The 17,271-nt window shown below is 49.6% G+C and overlaps 1 protein-coding gene across 3 annotated transcripts in view; it reads left to right on the forward strand.

The window, feature by feature from the left end:
* The window catches only part of SLC25A37 (solute carrier family 25 member 37), a 42,143-nt gene that overhangs the window by 20,673 nt on the left and 4,199 nt on the right, over window positions 1-17,271 (forward strand). The window contains exons 1-3 of one of the 3 annotated variants that reach the window (XM_055346104.1): window positions 2,214-2,471; window positions 13,680-13,908; window positions 15,911-15,967. In XM_055346104.1, the coding sequence (XP_055202079.1) occupies window positions 13,686-13,908; window positions 15,911-15,967 (280 nt within the window). In that variant the 5' untranslated portion in view covers window positions 2,214-2,471; window positions 13,680-13,685. Of the gene's footprint in view, window positions 1-2,213; window positions 2,472-13,679; window positions 13,909-13,945; window positions 14,377-15,910; window positions 15,968-17,271 lie in introns of those variants that run through there. The other 2 variants (XM_055346103.1, XM_055346105.1) reach the window with 2 other exon arrangements.

The following is a 17,271-nucleotide window of genomic DNA, read 5'->3' on the forward strand; positions in this document are numbered from 1 at the left end:
AGTGGTGACCTCGAGGGAATGGGCTGCAGTCAGCAGTGTCCGGGAACCTTGGGACTTTAGCACTGGTTAAAGGTTTCTAGAACCTCCCTTGCCGCCCAGCAGCCAGGCCTGGCAAGCAAGCTTCCCAAGGCACAGTCATCCTGGACCGTTTGCGCCAGTGTAAACTGACACTGGTGAATTTTCCCTCTACCTTTCAGGCTACCCAAGTTCCCTTTGTTACATAATCAGGATTAATGTAAGCAGCCAGGTCCATCGATTTAGAAATTGAGAGCCAAGAAAAGCAGGAGTGGAGCCGGTGGGAGGGACAGGGGCCCTTGTGGGTGCTGTGGGCATATCCCCTGGCCACACTTTTCTCTTCTGTTAAGAAGCAGCAGAACTACAAGCCGCTCGGGCTGTCGTGAAGGTGGCGCAGGTGGTCTGTGTAGTCTCAGCGCATGGTCATTGTGGGTGGTGGGCTGCTGCTCCCAACCAGGGCTGATCTTGAGGGCATCCTCCCCCGGGAAAATGGGAGTTTTATGAAGGAATTGGAGTAAAAGTTATGTCTTCATAGGAATTTGCTGTTTATCCCCAAAACAAACCAGCAAACAAAAACCCCACCAATAAAGGAAAGCCACAACTGTTGTAGGCCAGATCCCAGGCAAAGGGCTTGTCATTCGTTATTTCCTTTAATCCTCATGGAAATGTTAGGAGAGGGAGGGGCTGTTATGATCCCCCCCCACCCCCCCCATTCACAGATCAGGAAACAGGCTCAGAGAGATCGAATAACTTGCCAGAAGTATAAAGGTGTGAGGAGGAAGCAGCAGAGTGGGGTTTAGACCTAGGTGGCTGGCCTTTGTGGGTCCGGACGTCACTGCAAACAGGAAGGCCATCTGCTTTGTCCAGCTTCTTTCTGACCAGAGGGGATGGGGCTTGGTTTTCACTCCTGTCCCTACCTCTTGAGGTTATAGGAACTAGGGTGCAGAATCCTCAGCACCAGAGCCCCGAGACTGGCAGCTTCCTTCTGGGACCCTGGGGTCTATCGTGTGTGTGGTTTATAGCCTGGCCCCCTCTGTGGTCTGATGTTCAGTTCAAACCTGTCATGAGATCCTTTGTGCCAAAGAGCCATTTGTCAGCAAGCAGGAGGAAAAGCCTCCCACCTTCCCGGCAAGATGAAGCTAGTTTTGGTGGTGGTTCTTAATAAGATTTCAAAGCTGTTTTATTAACATAGGTGCTGGTTTAGGGAACTGTTTAGGGATGGAGCTGGAGCCCTTACAGAAATAATTACAGAGATGATACACATTTGTGGAGGCCTCCTGTACTCTGCAGGTGATCCACGTGCTTGAACGTTTTCTTATGTATCCATTGCAGGAAGCATGTGAGGGACGGGTTTTCACAGATGAGGGAACCGCAGTTCAGAGAAGTTGAGTAACTTCCTCCAAATGCCTACAGCTGAAAAATGGAATAGGACTTCTGTTGAGAGGTGGCTAAAGACTGGGGACATCTTTGTGTCCTCGGGTCCTAGTCACAGAGTCAGGCCTGGAGTAGAATTTGTAATGGAATAGATGAACTTCAAACCCCAGGGACCATCTGAGCATCAGGCCGGTGGGTGGGCAAACAAGATTTCTTTGAGATTCCACCGTTGGGATTTTCAGCAAAAGGTTGAAAGCTGGTCAGCTGGCCAGAGTCTGGGAGTTAGAGCCCTGGCCGGTCCTGGCACAGCGGTGACCAGCTCTGGGAGCTTAGGCTGCTCACATAACTGTTTCCTAATTAGAGAAAACAGTGGAGGTTGGGGGCTAGATGGGTGGTGGAACTCTAAAATCAAGAGAAACCCACGGAGGGCCCCACCCTGCCAAACCATGACGTCCGAGCTGCCAGGACTGAAGTCGGGAGCAGGGCCCAGATTGTCACGTGGAGACTCAGTGCCCAGAGTTTGTACTTCTGCACTCAGGTAATCCTGGTGCCTTGGGGTGGCTTCATGTGCTCGAAGGGTACTTCCATGTGGATTCTTGCATTAAATTTGTTCTTTGATGTGGCGTTATGATGCTTCAGCGAGTTTGCCTATCTGCGAGGAAAATAAAACACTTTGGAGAATGAGGTGTTTCATTCAGTTCCGCCCCTTGCATCTTGTCCTTACTTGTAGGTGGGGCGTTTTTATAAGCCAATGACATAGACGAGGCTGCTGAGTCAGGGGAGGCTCTGGGGAGGCCCGGATCTAGCAGTGAATTAAATTCTTCCCAAAGGAGCCTGAACTCTGGAATATTCAGCTTTAGCCTTTGAATGCTGTAGGAGTGCCAGGCTTTCATCCATCAAGATGCCCCTCCCGCCCACAATATGGGCGGGCAAATGGTTCAAGCTCTTTTGGAGGAGTGAGAATGGGTTCATATAGAATGAGCCACTATTACCCGGTTCCACTGGGGACCAGTGGCCAGGTGGCCAGCGATGGGGAACAGTGAAGCTATGTGGTCTCCATGTGACTGGGTTCGTGACTCTCTGTAAGTACCCTGCTTGTAGGCTGGACATGGATCCCTCAGGAGCTTTGTGGTCTTAACTGGGGAGGATTTGGGTGACTTTGACAATGTCAGGACTACTCCCTCTTCACAAAGGTCAGGCAATAAGGGGTGGTATACATAGGACTTAGCGTGGTAGGAGAAGCAGAACACATCAGAGACAGGAAGGTAGCTGGAGATCACCTGTGATCCCTAACTGTCCACCCCCTTAGAAGAGGTTGGGTGGCCTCCTGGTTCAGAGCATGGCTCTGGAGCCAGTCTGCCTGGCTTCCAGTCCTCTGTGTACTTTGTGACCCTGGAGCTAGTTGCTTATTCCTTCTCTGCCTCAGTTGATTTGTTTGTAAGATGGGGATAATTAGTCACTAGAATGACTGTTTTATTATTATAATTATTTTTTGAATAGAGGATTGGGGCTCAGAGAAACAAGCTGACTTGCTTAAGGCCACACAGTCCTTAATACCAGGACTAGATGTGGGACTAGATGTGGGACTAGAATGCTGGGCCCTGGGCCCCTGCTTGTCTTGCCAGAGCCAGACAAGGTGGATAGGAGTGACTGGTGGTTCAGGCTCCCCCTCTCCCTCTCCCAGGGGGATCATAATCCCATCCGTGAACTCTGAGCCCTGTTACCTGGAATCTTGGCAATTTTTGCCACCTGTAAAGTGGCAATCATTTAATCCTTTGGGGCGACCACAAACTGGATGTTCTAAGTGTGTCCTGGGTACATTGGATCCGATCCAGACTCAGATTCTTTCATCCCTGCCTGCATCTGCCAGAGAGTTTTCTAGAGAAAGGGAGGAGTGACCAGGTTTAGCTCCCAGGATAAAGGGATGAAGGAATGGTGTCCTTTGAGCCATAGCAGGGCCGTAAGCTGCTCGCTGCCTGTGACTGTGGGGTGGTGGTGCAGTGGCCTTGCTTGTGGCCACAGCTTTGGAGAGAGCAGAGCGTGGCCGGCCTGCAGTGAGCCCAGGCAGGGAGGGCTTCTGTTGCCTGGGCCTGATCCCTTCTCCCAGAAGCTGGCGATTTCATCCCATCTGTGTTGCTTACTGTGTGGCTCCGCAGAGCTGCCCTCGAGTGCAATACGTAACCATGGAAAACACTTGACTATAAAGAAAATTCCAGATGCCTGAGCAAGCGGTTCAGGGTCTCCCAAGTCCAGCCCCAACCTGCCTTTCTTTCAGCAAACATTTATTGATTATATAATGCTCAGCCCCTCTCCTGAGTCCAGGACTACCTCTCCACCGCACCTTACCCCTGCCTTTGCCTTTAAACATCCCCTTTGGCCATACCTTCCGCTGGTTCCCAGACCCACCTGCACACTCCCCTCCCCCTAGCAGAATCAGTCACTTCCTCTCCCTCCCGTTTGCTTTTTTTTTTTTTTTCAATCACAGTAACACATGCCCAAAGTCAAAAAATCAAATCGGATGGAAGGGATTGCAAAGACAGTTCCATTTCTTAGCAATCGCAATACTGTTCCTCTTTGGAGCTCAAGTGGCCCCTCTTCTGCCACCCTTTTCTGGGTTGGATGTGATCTGGGGTCTAACTCCTCCCGCTGTGGCCTGTTCCTAGGAAAAGTGATGTTTGGTACTGTGGCTTCTCCCCTGGGAGGCCGAGAGGCTTGGTTTTGGTGGAATTTTTATTTCGTACTAAATACATAGTCATTTTTTTTTTAAAGATTTTATTTATTTACTCATGAGAGACTGAGAGAGAGAGAGAGAGAGAGAGAGAGAGAGGCAGAGACACAGGCAGAGGGAGAAGCAGGCTTCATGCAGGGAGCCCAATGTGTGACTCAATCCCGGGGCTCCAGGATCACACCCTGGGCTGAAGGCGGCGCTAAACTGCTGAGCCACCCGGGCTGCCCCGTAGTCATTTTATCCTTAGAAAAAGCAGTGCCCTGAAAGCATACTCATCCTGGGCCCTGAAGGTTTCAGGATTCTTTCTGGAATGTGGGAGTGAGAGATGGCCCAACCACTTCACCGCAGGCTAGGCCCCACGCTTCAGAGGCAGCCGGTAACCAGGAGCCCGCTGGACTGTGGCTGGTCCATTCAGAAGGGCAGAGGTGACAGTTCTGAAAGTCGCGCCTCCTGTGGGACGTAAGTGGAAGAGCAGCCTTGCTGGTTTGCTGAGCTTCCTCCCCTGAGCATCAGGGTGACCTGGAATAGTGACCTGGAACAGAGGAGAGTCTGGCCCTTCTGATAGGTGAGGCAGGGAAATAGATGCAGGCACAATTTAGCTGCGGGTGTTCCCACCAGCTCTCTGATTTTGTTTCTCTGTTTTGTCTTGGCACAGCCCTTCTGACCGTATAACACACCTGCCCTTTGTTTGCTCTAAATGAGTGGTTCTTACTGGGGGCTTTTAGAACATACAGTTCAGGGTCTCCCAAGTCCAGCCCCAACCTGCCTTTCTCTGAGCAAACATTTATTGATTATATAATGCTCAGCCCCTCTCCTGAAGCCACCACACACTTCATTCTCCTGCCTCATGCCCCCCTTTTATTTGGGGCTGGTGCTGGGGAGGCAAAGACTTTTAAGGAGTTATTTTCCTCTTGCTGGTTCCCAAACTTTAAGAGGATCAAGTTTTCCTTGTGATGAAAAAGAGAGACCAAGTATATTCTCTTTACATACATACTTTGGCCAATTTGGGAGATTTGAAAAGACATGATTTGGAATTCTGACCTTGAGAATAAACTTCGAAGTGCTTCTGCTTGCCGTGAATAGTGGGTTCTCCTTAAAGCATTTCCTGCAGTGCTCTCTGTTCCTGGTTAATGTGTGTGTGTGGGGGGGAGGCAGATGATGATGCTTCACTTTTGATGGCTTCTACAAGTATTTTCAAAGGGCCAGGGTGTGATTGTCCATCTTCTGTATCACACATAGTAAGGGCGAGATTGCAGGTTGGGATGCAGATTCTGAGTTGGGACGCTGGCAGTCTTGAGCTCTAGAGTGCCAAAGGTGTGACTGTGTGTGCAGGGTTCTCCTGGACATGGTTAGGGTTGCTTCTCTGTCGTGCATGCCTTCTAAGGATCTGGAAGGCTAGGATAGTCCTTTCTAAGCCCTTGATGAGGTCCATAGCTTCATTCTGGAACATGGTTCTTTCCTCACAGCACTGTGCCAAAAAAGCCTTTCTCTCCTGGCTGCCTGCTGGAGCCCATGCAACTGTGTGTCAGCAGGCGACACCCACGTGGGAACAGACTCCTTGGCTTGCCTCTGTCTGCCCTGCGTGGTTGTGGGTGGGAACTGGAGTGTCAGCAGCAGGCCCCAGTGCCATGGACGCACCGTGCCACGAAAGGGGTGTGGGTGGAAGTGGGAGAGCTTCGGGCCACAGGGCTGGAGGGTGAGGCTGTGTGCCCATGGGTGGCTTGCCATGGGGCTTGGAAAATTGGGAGGTGGCTGCAGTTGGGACCTGCAGTCTGGCTTGGGCTGTAGTTCCACTTCATGACTGTCAGTGCCACTTGGGAACAGTTAGCAGATGGGATAGAATTAAACTTACCGATTTGACTGTTGATTCTGCAACGGACACTGGGTGGCAGACACTAATGCTGTTTGGCATCTTCCTAGCACCCTGTGGGTGCCTGAACTGAATTTCCTTTCTCTGGGAGCAAGTCTGGAACAGCAGAGACTCCTCAGTAGCCTTTTAGGGCCCAGCCCCCATCCCTTGGTGGGATGTTTGTTCACACCCTGAACTGGGAGCCCCACTCACACCCATTCCTGGCCCTACCTCAGAGTAGGAGCTTGGCAACTGCTTTTGAATGGATGAATGGGTAGATTTCTCATTATCTCCCGGTCTTGAAAGTGCACATGTTTTTAACACAGGACGTTTTTCATATTACTAGTTGTTCTTTCTTTACTTACTTATTTTTGAAGTAAGCTCTGTGCCCAATGTAGAGCTTGAACTCACGACCTTGAGATCAAGAGTCACATACTCTACGGAGCCAGCCAGATGCCGCACTTTGTCTTTATTTTTAAGAAATACCAAGAAAGGAGGACTTGGAATCTGGGCCAGGTGGGAGGACAGTTGCCCAGTGGTGCTGTAGGTCCTTGGGTTGGGCAGGATACTGGAGTGGAAGCAGAGGTCTCCACACCAGGCTCAGCTTGCTCCCTCCCTTTGCTTTTCTTGCTGGGCACAGTTTCCTACCTGAAAAGGCAGGTGCTGAGCTACATGTGTCCTCTGTCTGGGGCCCTTGCAGCTCCTGTCATTCGATCCTGCGAGCTCACCTGAGGCAGAGCACACATTTTCCACTCTGTGCGCCCTCTCCTCCTCTCGAGAGGAGAGCAAGACAAGGCAGGCTCATCCTGATTTGTCTTCTTAGGGGGAAGTTTGGGCCAAGGGGCTTGCCCCTCACTCCATGCTGGCCTTGTTAGCAGCTTATGGAGCCCATTTCGTGCGAGTACAGAGTTGGTCTCATTGGTGGAGCCCTGCTGTAGAATTGCCCTTCTAGAGCCGGAGGAGACTTGCTCAGTCACACAGTGAGTGGCAGAGCCAGGCCTGAGACCCAGGTCTCCTGATTTCTGGGCCGGGGTGCTGGAGTAACACGGCCCAGAGGCTCATCCTGCACCTTTGCCTAGCTGCTTCTTGGGCCTGCCTTCCAGGCTGCTCCTGCCAGCTGCTCTGTGCCCAGGCTGCCTGGGAAGGGAGTGAGGAGGGGGGTGGTTGGGATCCGGGGGGGCCGGATCCTGCTGACACCCGAAGCTGCTCCCTGTGTTTCCTGCTCCCGGGCCCAGCTGTTTTCTCAAAGTGTGTTCTGCGAGGCGGAACTGGTTATTCGGTGAGACAAGGTTTCTGTTGCCCAAGACAGACGCATGTAAGAAGTGCCTTGTTAAGCAAAATTCACCGGCCACTTTCCTGAAGGACTTCCCAGAGCCTTGAATGTGCTACTGAGCCTTCCGAAGTTCCCAGAATGGAGAATGAACATGTGAAGAATGGGAATTTATCATAAAGAAAGGGTGAGCAGCTAGGCCTGAGCAGGAACTGAAACCCAGGGCAGGATAGGCAGTTTGTGAAATTCTCTGTCTCTGTCTTTTCAGTTTGTTTTGTTTATGATTTTTAATCTCTGCCCTTTCTCTGTGTCTTTTTCCTTCGGTCCCCTGTCACACCCGGGCTTTTTAAACAAATTGTGGTAAAATACACATAACATGGAATGTGCCATCCTAACCACGTTCAAGTGCACGGTTCCAAGGCATTAAGTACATTGGCAGAACTGTACATTTTGCAGAAACGAAACTCTGTGCCCGGGGAGCAACCCCGTTCCCCCTCCCCCAACCCCTGGCAGCCCCATTCTACTTTCTGTTTCTGTGGTTTTGGCGGCTCCAGGTACCTCATGTTATGTGGAATTGCACAATATCTGTTTGCGGGTGTGTGTCACAGGCTTATTTCACTCACCATCATGTTCTGAGGTTCACCCAAGCTATAGCCTGGGCCAGAACATCCTTCCTTTTCAAGACTGAATAGTGTTCCATTGTCTGTATGGATCCCTTTCGGTTTATGCATTCATCCATCGAGGGAAGGGCCACTTGGGTTGTCTCCCCTCACCCCCTCTTCTTCTCGGTTCCACAAGTCACTTAAAAAATGCCTGGCCCTCAGTTGTACATTTTCCAAGTAGAGTCACTGAGAAAGAAAGAAAGAAAAAGAAAGAAAGAAAGAAAGAAAGAAAGAAAGAAAGAAAGAAAGAAAGAAGAAAGAAAGATGCTGAACTGGGGGGCTCCCCTGCTGCGGCCACTCCTGTGGCCACTCCTGAGCCACCTTGGCTTCTCTCGGCCTCTCTCCTGGGAGAGCTCCGGCGACCACGCTGGTGCAGATGGCCACTCCCGTCCCCCTTCGGAGATCCTCTGTGCCACATGGACGGAGAGTCTGTGTCATTCTCCCCTCCTCTCCCATGTTCCCTGCTATTTATTTCCCCATCAACTTTTCCTTTCTGCATCCAGGTGCCCGATGGAGGGTAGGTGAACTCTGAGAGCAGATTGAAAAATGTAGGTGGCACTAAAGGGGCTCCGGCTCTGAACTTGGCCACTGTGGCCACGGTGGGCCTGAGGGACCTTGACTGGATCCTCCCCCTGTTCAGCGGCCACTTGCCTCCATCCCAAGCTTGTGTCAATAAACGTGGCCTCCTTTGAGGAGACCCTCAGAAGTCTACTGGACACAGAAGTCTACTGAGTGTGCAGAGACACCCAGTTGTCTTTTTCTTGTTCACAGGGTGTGGTACATTTTGGTTCAGTAAAATTTACGCTAGCTGCCTCACCCCTATTTATTTTATCTTATTTTTTCTAAAGATTTTATTTATTCATGAGAGACACACAGAGAGAGGCAGAAACACAGGTGGAGGGAGAAGCAGGCTCCCTGCCTGATGCAGGACTCAATCCCAGGACCCGGGATCACGTCCTGAGCCAAAGGCAGACAGACACTCAGCCCACTGAGCCACCCAGGCGTCCCCTCACCCCTAATTTAAAAAGAAAGAGATGACGCATCGATCCCAAATTTCCCTTCTGATTCCACGAGAGCTGGCCAGTGTGAGCAGCTTTGTCAGGGAGAAGCCTTCTTGACACTATATAAAGGGTGAATGGGAGAAAAGATGGGCATTGTTGCCTGCCTCCTCCTCCAGGCCTTTCCCACAGTTACCTCACTCCGGTTTCTGACAGCTGGGGATCATTCCACACCCCAACCTTGAGGAACCAGCCCGAGGTCCCAGAGCTGGAGTCAGACCGACAAGGTCGGACTGGCTGGCTCTAAGGCTTCCTGCCTCTGCCCCCCGCTCTGTCCACACTGCGTCCCCCACCTTCCCCCCCCTTACTTAACCCAGGTGTGTCCCTTTCTGCCAAGGCTGGATACAGAATGTTACTGGAAAGTGCTAGGGCCAAACGGGCCCTTTATTTAGGAGTTCTCCACACTGATGATTAGAATCATCTAGGGAATTAAAAAAAGTTTTGAATCCACATGTGTTGGAGTGGTGCCTGGAAGGACATTTTTAAACATTTCCCTGTGATTCTGGTCATCAGCCACTGTTGTGATCCTCTCCTTCATTTTCCATTTGAGGACATGGAGGACCAGAGAGATGACATGCCATAGCCAAGGCCACTTGGCCCTGTTGGAGCTGGTGTCAGGTCCAGAATCCAACCTCTCCGCTCTTCATTCCAGGTCCTATGTGTTTTCTTACACTGCCACCCCTGCTTGTAAGGGTTTCTACTCCCTAGGACCCGAGGGAGGCCTTCATCACCACTGCTCTTGCTGCCCCAGGCCAGAAACAGGGGGTGTGGGTGGTGGAGAAGGTAGCCAGCTTCTGCATTTCATCCCCAGGGGCTTCTCCTCTGAGAACAGGACTGCCAGGAGCTGCCCTTTGTTGACAGGCCCCAGGGACAGGCTGCCTCTGGACTGCTTGTGGCTCAGCAGATCACAGTTGGTCTTGGGAAATGCAGTAAAACGGGAACTTTTTTTTTTTTTTTAATCAATAGGGAAGGAGTGGTGGGAGGAACAGGTAACTCCAGAAAATCTACTCATCATATTTTAGGGGGGAAGTGAAATAAGAGACATAGTACCCCATGACCCCAGTTGGTACTATACGTTGCACACATTTGTTTGTTCATCCATTCGTTCAACAAATATTTATTGGACTCCCTGGGTGAGCTAGACACCGTAATAGACGTCGAAGATATACTGTAAATAAGACACATGCAGCCCCTTGCCTCCATGGAGCTTAGACCTCTGCAGGGTTAGATGACTAGAACCACATCCTTTATTGTTATTAACAGTAATGATGGTCATAGACATTTAATTTTCTCAACCATTCTGTCACCAGAGGAAATGAAAGTAGGAAGAGTGTAAGACCCTGTCTTGCCCAGGGTCACAGCATAAGGGATGGGACCTGGTTCATCCCCATTTGCCCTATGCCGCCTCCTGCCTTATGCTCCTGCTTTTTATCAGGGGCAATTATAGGAAAAGGGCAGGGGAATACAAAGCTTTCTTTGCTCTAAAATATGAGCAATCTAAGTGTCTTTGAGAATTTAGTGCCGTAGGTAGCCACAGCTGTCCTGAAGAAGCAGGTGTGCCTCTTCCAAAGTCGGCACTTTGCACTTCCCATACTTCATTTGCCCCGGCCAGCAGGACACTCGGAGCAAAGTCAGGTGTCCTCTAGGTTGACCATTTCACTTCTCCTTTACTTATAATGTATCCTCCATTACTAAGCTACGTCGAATACATTGGAAACATGTTAGAATAGAAAACAGTTCAACCAAAGGTACAGTGACCCTGACCCCCATCCATTCCTGCCCCGCACTCCCCGAGAAGTGTGTGTCAGGTGTGCCAGGCAGCTACCTTGGGCTGGACCAGGGGGTGTTTTCACCAGTCTGTGGTAGAAAAGAAGGCCTAAAGTGGTGAGTTTTGGTTTTTTGTTTTTTTCTTTTTCAAGAGAGAGAGAAACTTGTGGGGAGGGGCAGAGGGAGAGGGATAAGCAAGCTCCATACCCAGCACAGAGCCCACGTGGGGCTCACAACCCTGAGATCATTACCTGAGCTGAAATCGAGTAGGACGCTTAGCCAACTAAGCCATGTGCCAACTAAGCCAGGTGCCCCAAGTGGTGAGTTTTTAATAAAGCTAAATTTAATTTACAGAACACTTTTATAATCAGAGGGAGTCTTTGCTTTTTTTTTTTTTTTGAACATTAAAAATGTCCTTTCATAGAAAATGGTTGTAATGGAGGACATTGGTGATTGGTTGCTCATGTTGTTACTGTTTTATGCTCTTTCTTGGCAAAATGAAAAGTTGCCAGTGATGTGCCCATTTTCTTTGTGGTTTTTGTTAGCTGGTGAAATCTGAAAATTGACCATTAATTTTAAAAATTTATTTATTTTTTAAAACTCAGGTAGTTAACATACAGTGTCATATTAGCTTCAAGAGTGCAGTGTAGTGGGCAGCCCGGGTGGCTCAGCGGTTTAGTGCAGGCTTCAGTCTAGGGCGTGATTCTGGAGACCCAGGATCGAGTCTCATGTCGGGCTCCCTGCATGGAGCCTGCTTCTTCCTCTGCCTGTGTCTCTGCCTCTCTCTCTCTCTGTGTCTCTCATGAATAAATAAATAAAATCTTAAAAAAAAAAAACACGAGTACCATGTAGTGATTCAGCACTTCCGTATGTTACTCTGTGCTCATCACCGTAAGTGGACTCTTAATCCCCATCACCTAGTTCACCCATCCTCCCACCCCCCTCCCCTCTGGCAAACACCAGTTTGTTTTCTGTAGTTAAGAGTCTGTTTTTTTTCTTTGCTGTTTGTCCCTTTTTTCTCTGTTTGTTCATTTGTTTATTAAATTCCACAGATGAGTGTTAATTTAGATCATTGGTTTTCACCCAGTTCCTCTGAGCCCTAGAATTACCGAGGGGATGGATGTCTTTGCCTCAGAGTGAGGAGAGAGCCGGGGGCCCTTCCCCCATTCCCAGCTGGAGAAATTCTTCTTCCATCTTATATATTAGCTTTGGGTATGATTTTTGTTTGGTGGTGAAAGGATATCCCTGCTAACAGCCCTCTTCTGGGCTGTGCGTGTGTTGAGGGGAGCCGAGGAAGGCATGCTGTTGCTTTTGCAGGACAGAACCAGGGTGGGTCTTTCACCTGGCAGACATTATCTCCTGTACCAGTCAGGGTTCTCCAGAGGCCAAACCAGGAGAGAGAGAGAGAGAGAGAGAGAGAGAGAGAGAGAGGCAGAGACACAGGCAGAGGGAGAAGCAGGCTCCATGCAGGGAGCCTGATGTGGGACTCGATCCCGGGACTCTAGGATCACGCCCTGCAGAAGGCAGGCACTAAACCGCTGAGCCACCCAGGGATCCTAAACTAATGATTTAAATGTTGATCTTATCTAAAGAAATTCCTCCCTAGAACATCTAGACTAGTGTGTGGCCATAGTTGGAGCCATTGTGGGTACCATGGTCTTGCCATGTCGACTCGTAGAACTGTCACACCTACTTCAGTGCCCTGGTAGTCTGATAGGGGTAACAGAGGTGGGGAAAGCCAAGCTTCTGTCTCAAGCAGGCAGAGCTGCACACAGGAACAAATTAAGAACAAGACCGTTTGTATTTAAAAGTGCTAACTTCTGGGCAGCCCGGGTGGCCCAGCGGTTTAGCGCCGCCTTCAGCCCAGGGTGTGATCCTGGAGGCCCGGGATCGAGTCCCACGTCAGACTCCCTGAGTGGAGCCTGCTTCTCCCTCTGCTTGTGTCTCTGCCTCTCTCTCTGTGTGTCTCTCATGAATAAATAAATAAAATCTTTTTTAAAAAATAAAAGTGCTAACTTCTAAAGGCACAACGTAAAATATAGTTAGAGGAGATGTGAGATGAGGCCTGGAGGACCTTCGGGAGATGCCCAGTTGGGGCTGAACAGGAGCATTCAGAACTTTCAGATAAGTGAGGACACAGACTTTAGGACCATAGGATAAGAATACTTACATGTGGGGGCGCCTGGGTGGCCCAGCGGTTGAGCATCTGCTTTGGCTCAGGTCGTGATCCTGGGGTCCTGGGATCGAGTCCCACATCGGGCTCCCTGCATGGAGCCTGCTTCTCCCTCTGCCTGTGTCTCTGCCTCTCTCTGTGTGTGTCTCTTATGAATAAATAAACTGTTTTTTTTAAAAAGAATACTTACATGTGACTAGGTCTGTGAGTTTATTAAGGAATTCTTATGCATTGTTTCATTTGATGTTTGTGGCAATCCTGTTTTTTTAATTGGGGGTCCTGAGGTCCAGAGAGATTAAGGGGTCAGGAGTCACACAGCTTGCCAGTGGCAGGGTACATATTCCTTTTTTTTCTTCTTTTTTTTTAGATTTTAGATTTTATTTATTTATTCATGAGAGAGGGAGAGAAGCAGAGACACAGGCAGAGGGAGAACCAGGCCCCATGGAGGAAGCCCGATGGGGACTTGATCTCGGGACCCCGGGATCATGGCCTGAGCCAAAGGCAGATGCTCAACCTCTGAACCACCCAGGTGTCCCCAGGGTACCTATTCCTATCCCAAATCCTGCCCCCAACCTGTTCCCCCTCTCCTGGCTCTAATGAAATCCATGGGAATGTGTGTCTGTGAGGGAGGGAGTCCTCCAGGAAGGAGGGAAGAAATGTTCTCCTCACCGAGGAATCCTGTGAAACCGACAATGGACAGCTCTCTCACCCCCCGCCCCAGGTCTCCCTTTTTCCTATCATCCTTGTTAACATCCACTGTTTTGTCTTCTTGCCCATCCCCAGACACGAATGCAGAGTTTGAATCCGGATCCCAAAGCGCAGTACACAAGCGTCTATGGAGCCCTCAAGAAAATCATTCGGACTGAAGGCTTCTGGAGGCCCCTGCGAGGCCTCAACGTGATGATGATGGGCGCAGGGCCGGCCCACGCCATGTACTTTGCCTGCTATGAAAACATGAAAAGGACTTTAAATGCCGTTCTCCACCACCAAGGAAACAGCCACCTAGCCAACGGTATTTTGAAAGCGTTTGTCTGGAGTTAGAGAGCTCTCTCCTTCAACAGACCCTTCCCCGGGGTTCTCCTCCCCGTGACCCAGCAGCCTGACGCCTCATCTCCGCCGCGCTTGCTTATGAATAAAGGACTCTAGAGTCGTGTGTGCACACACACCCAGACACACGCACGCACACACACACAGGCTTTTTCTGTTTCCCCTTCTTCGCTTTCTAAAGCCTGGGGGAAGTCGGTGACAGAGGTGTTTCAGTTTGCATTGTTGCGTGGGTTTTTCATTTTTTTTTTTCTTTTTAAGACATTGAAAAGCAGTTAATGATCAGATCTAGGAAAAAAAAAAAACCCTGAATAGAAACAAAACTTTTCAATGCTGGATTCAAAAAAAAAAAGTTATCTGGACAGCTTCTTTGAGACTATTTAAAAACTGGTTCAACAGGTCCCTGCAACGTCAAGATCTAACTAAGCTTTAAAAGGTCAAGAAGTTTTATGGCTGACAAAGGATTTGCTGCAGCGCAGGCCACCTTTCCCGTCTTAAGCCTCTGGGGATTTGGGGATTTCGCCCCCATTCTCTTCTGTTGGTCTCTGGTCGAGGTTGCACATCTCTGCGAGCCCTGCGAGCAAGGGAGCAAGGGCTGGAGTGGTTTTCCTTTGTCGTTTTGAGGGAGCAGTGGGAGGGGGCTTGGGTCCGCGGGCGGCTCAGTGGTAGCTGCTCCTTCCCCCTCCTTTGGGTTTTGCTTTTGTTGGTTTTTCTTTGGGTATGGAAGGGGACTACGAAGAGCAGCGTAAGGTATCTTTATTTTAACAAAACTAATTTTTCAGCAACGAAGAGGTAGAGTGACCAGCGACAGCTTCCCCCCTTCTTTTTGTCCCACTAAGAGAGAACCCCAAAGCATCCCTTCCATCAGCAAACCCTGGTAATAATAACTACCTGGCTGGTTTGCAGACATTTATTTTGCTTTTTAAAAACAAAACAAAACCGGGTCCCTGGTTGCATTTATCAAGACAGCCCCCAAAGGTCACACTCTGATGCTGTTCCCTGAGTGCGTGGCCTCGGGGCTTGCCTTTTGCTGAAACTGCCTCGTGTCATGGTTTAGTCCTGGGTCGCTGAACCCCCTGTAGGCGGTTGGATGGAACACAGTTCTGCCCAGCGCTGTTACTGCTTTGCTGTGATGTATGCTGTGGTTGCACTTTGACCTTTCTGGTGGTAATCGTAAGTGTGTGTGGAGGGGGACGGGGGCTTTATACGCATTTCTGAAGCGTTATCCTGCTGTTGCTCATTCCTTCCCCCTTCTGGTGCTAATCTTAATTGCTGGGCAGTGTCACCTGTCTAGGGAGGAAACCCAAAGCCAAAAGCCAGATTCCAGGCCTGAATTAGACTTTTAAAGCTCCTGGTTCTTGAAGCCAGGCCAGATGAGAGCCTGAGATGGGGTCTGCCGTCTGAGACAAGTCACAGCTTTGCAGACCAACCCTGGAAACCTGCCGTATGCAGAGCTTCCTCACGTGTGCTTCCCTTGCCTGTTTTCTTGAAAATGCCTGGATTTTATTAAGGGTTTTTTTCTTTTTGAATTTCTTTTTGTCCTCCCCTCTTAGCTGTGTATATAATCGCATCCCCTTTGCTTGCCCCAGCTTGAGGGCAGATAAATTAATCTGTAGACAAAGGTGAGGGGACAAGAGAGAATTAAAACCTGGACAGTTGTCCACTGGGAAAAGCCACAAGGTGTGGTTCCTGGGTACCATCTGACGTCAGCGGGTCTAGCCTTGCCTGGCAGTGACTACAGATCTGCAAGATGAAAATATGGCTCATGGCATCTGTGTTATCGTTCCCATTTTCCCCAACAGTTCAATCATCACTTTACGTTTTGAGGAGTCAGTGCTCACCTGGGTGCCGCTGATCATAGATTTTGCTTCTTAGAAAGCTCTCTACAGCGTTCCATCTGATTTTAGGTTCCAGGAACTTCCTCAGAACCCCCGGTCCCAGAGGGTAATTTTCTGAAGTTTGTTTTGCAGGGATAGCTGGGAGTATGGCCACCCTGCTCCACGATGCGGTAATGAATCCAGCAGAAGGTAATGCTTCATGGTCCCAGGGAATGGCAGGAGGGGATGTGCAAAGGGGCAGGAAAAACTGTGGTGGTGGGGACAGAAGGTCGGGCCAGGGGACTTCCAGTCAGGATAAGCAGAATTCTTTACCACATTAGCAAAGGCCTTGAAAAGGGACTGAGCATTTGAGCTTATGGTGTAGGTCCTGATCCCTTGTACAGAGAGTGGGACTGTGATCCGGGGAGACCAACAGCGTTAGCATCTCCTCGGAGCACCTCCTGGGAGCACGTTAGGAATGCTAATTCTAGTCCCACCCCAGACCTGTTAAATCAGAATCTCTGGGAGTAGAGACAGGGAGTCTGTTTTAACAAGCTCCCTTGGCTAGTCTTTGGCACTCCTCTAAAACCTGTGTGTACATGTAATGTATGTATACACACACACACACACACACACACACACACACACACACACCCTCTGACCCTTGTTAACCTTTTTCAATCCTAGACAAAGGATTAGGGGGAAGCCGTCAAAGGCCATTCATTAGGGCTTGGGTTCAATTTGCTTTTTTAAAAGAAATCTGAAATTCTGACCATTTCAAACCTACACAGTTGTAGAGAGAAGAGTGTCAGGAATGCCCACATGTGCCTTACTCTCCTCATGAATTAACCTTTGGCCGTCCCTGTCGTAGCCAACTCCTCCCACGTTACTTTTTATTTTATTTTTTATTGTGAGTTTTGGGAGACTGGGAAACAGTTGTCAGCTGTGCAGACTGGAGTCCTTAGCCGACTCATGTCCTCACGGTGAGGGGCTTCAGTGGGGCCTTGTCCTGGGCATCCTCTTTGCAGAGTTATTCCCTGTGTGCCATGCATATGACTGTCCACCTTTGTCCCCGTCTGAAAATGGTCCCTTGCCAGAAAGGAAAATTCAAGGTAGAACATCAACATTTCAAGTCTTGTGTTAGGAGTTTTTGTCTTTTAAGGTTAAAATTCCTAATTTGCTCTCAGCTGCCTCCCATCCCCTAGCAGACAGAGGACCAAAGGACTTGTTCTGACCTGCAGGGATGTGATGGGTCAGGCTGGGAGAGGTGGGCTTCTGTTCTTGTGTGTTTAAGGCAGTGCATACAGGGATCTGGTTAGTGACCAGTTAATTAGCCCATGGCAACCAGGCAAGAATTCTGTTTCTACTTTTAAAAGAAATAAGTGAGGTCCAACTTCCTCTCTTTTCTTTGTCGTATTGACCCAAGGACTTCATTTCTTGAAAAACAAAGCAAAGCACCTTGTATGTGTTCACCTGGCCACGTGTGGGGGCTGTTAGTTCTCAGAGGCCCCAGC

Source organism: Nyctereutes procyonoides, unplaced genomic scaffold (assembly GCF_905146905.1).
Source record: "Nyctereutes procyonoides isolate TBG_1078 unplaced genomic scaffold, NYPRO_anot_genome, whole genome shotgun sequence".
Classification (NCBI taxonomy): domain Eukaryota; kingdom Metazoa; phylum Chordata; class Mammalia; order Carnivora; family Canidae; genus Nyctereutes; species Nyctereutes procyonoides.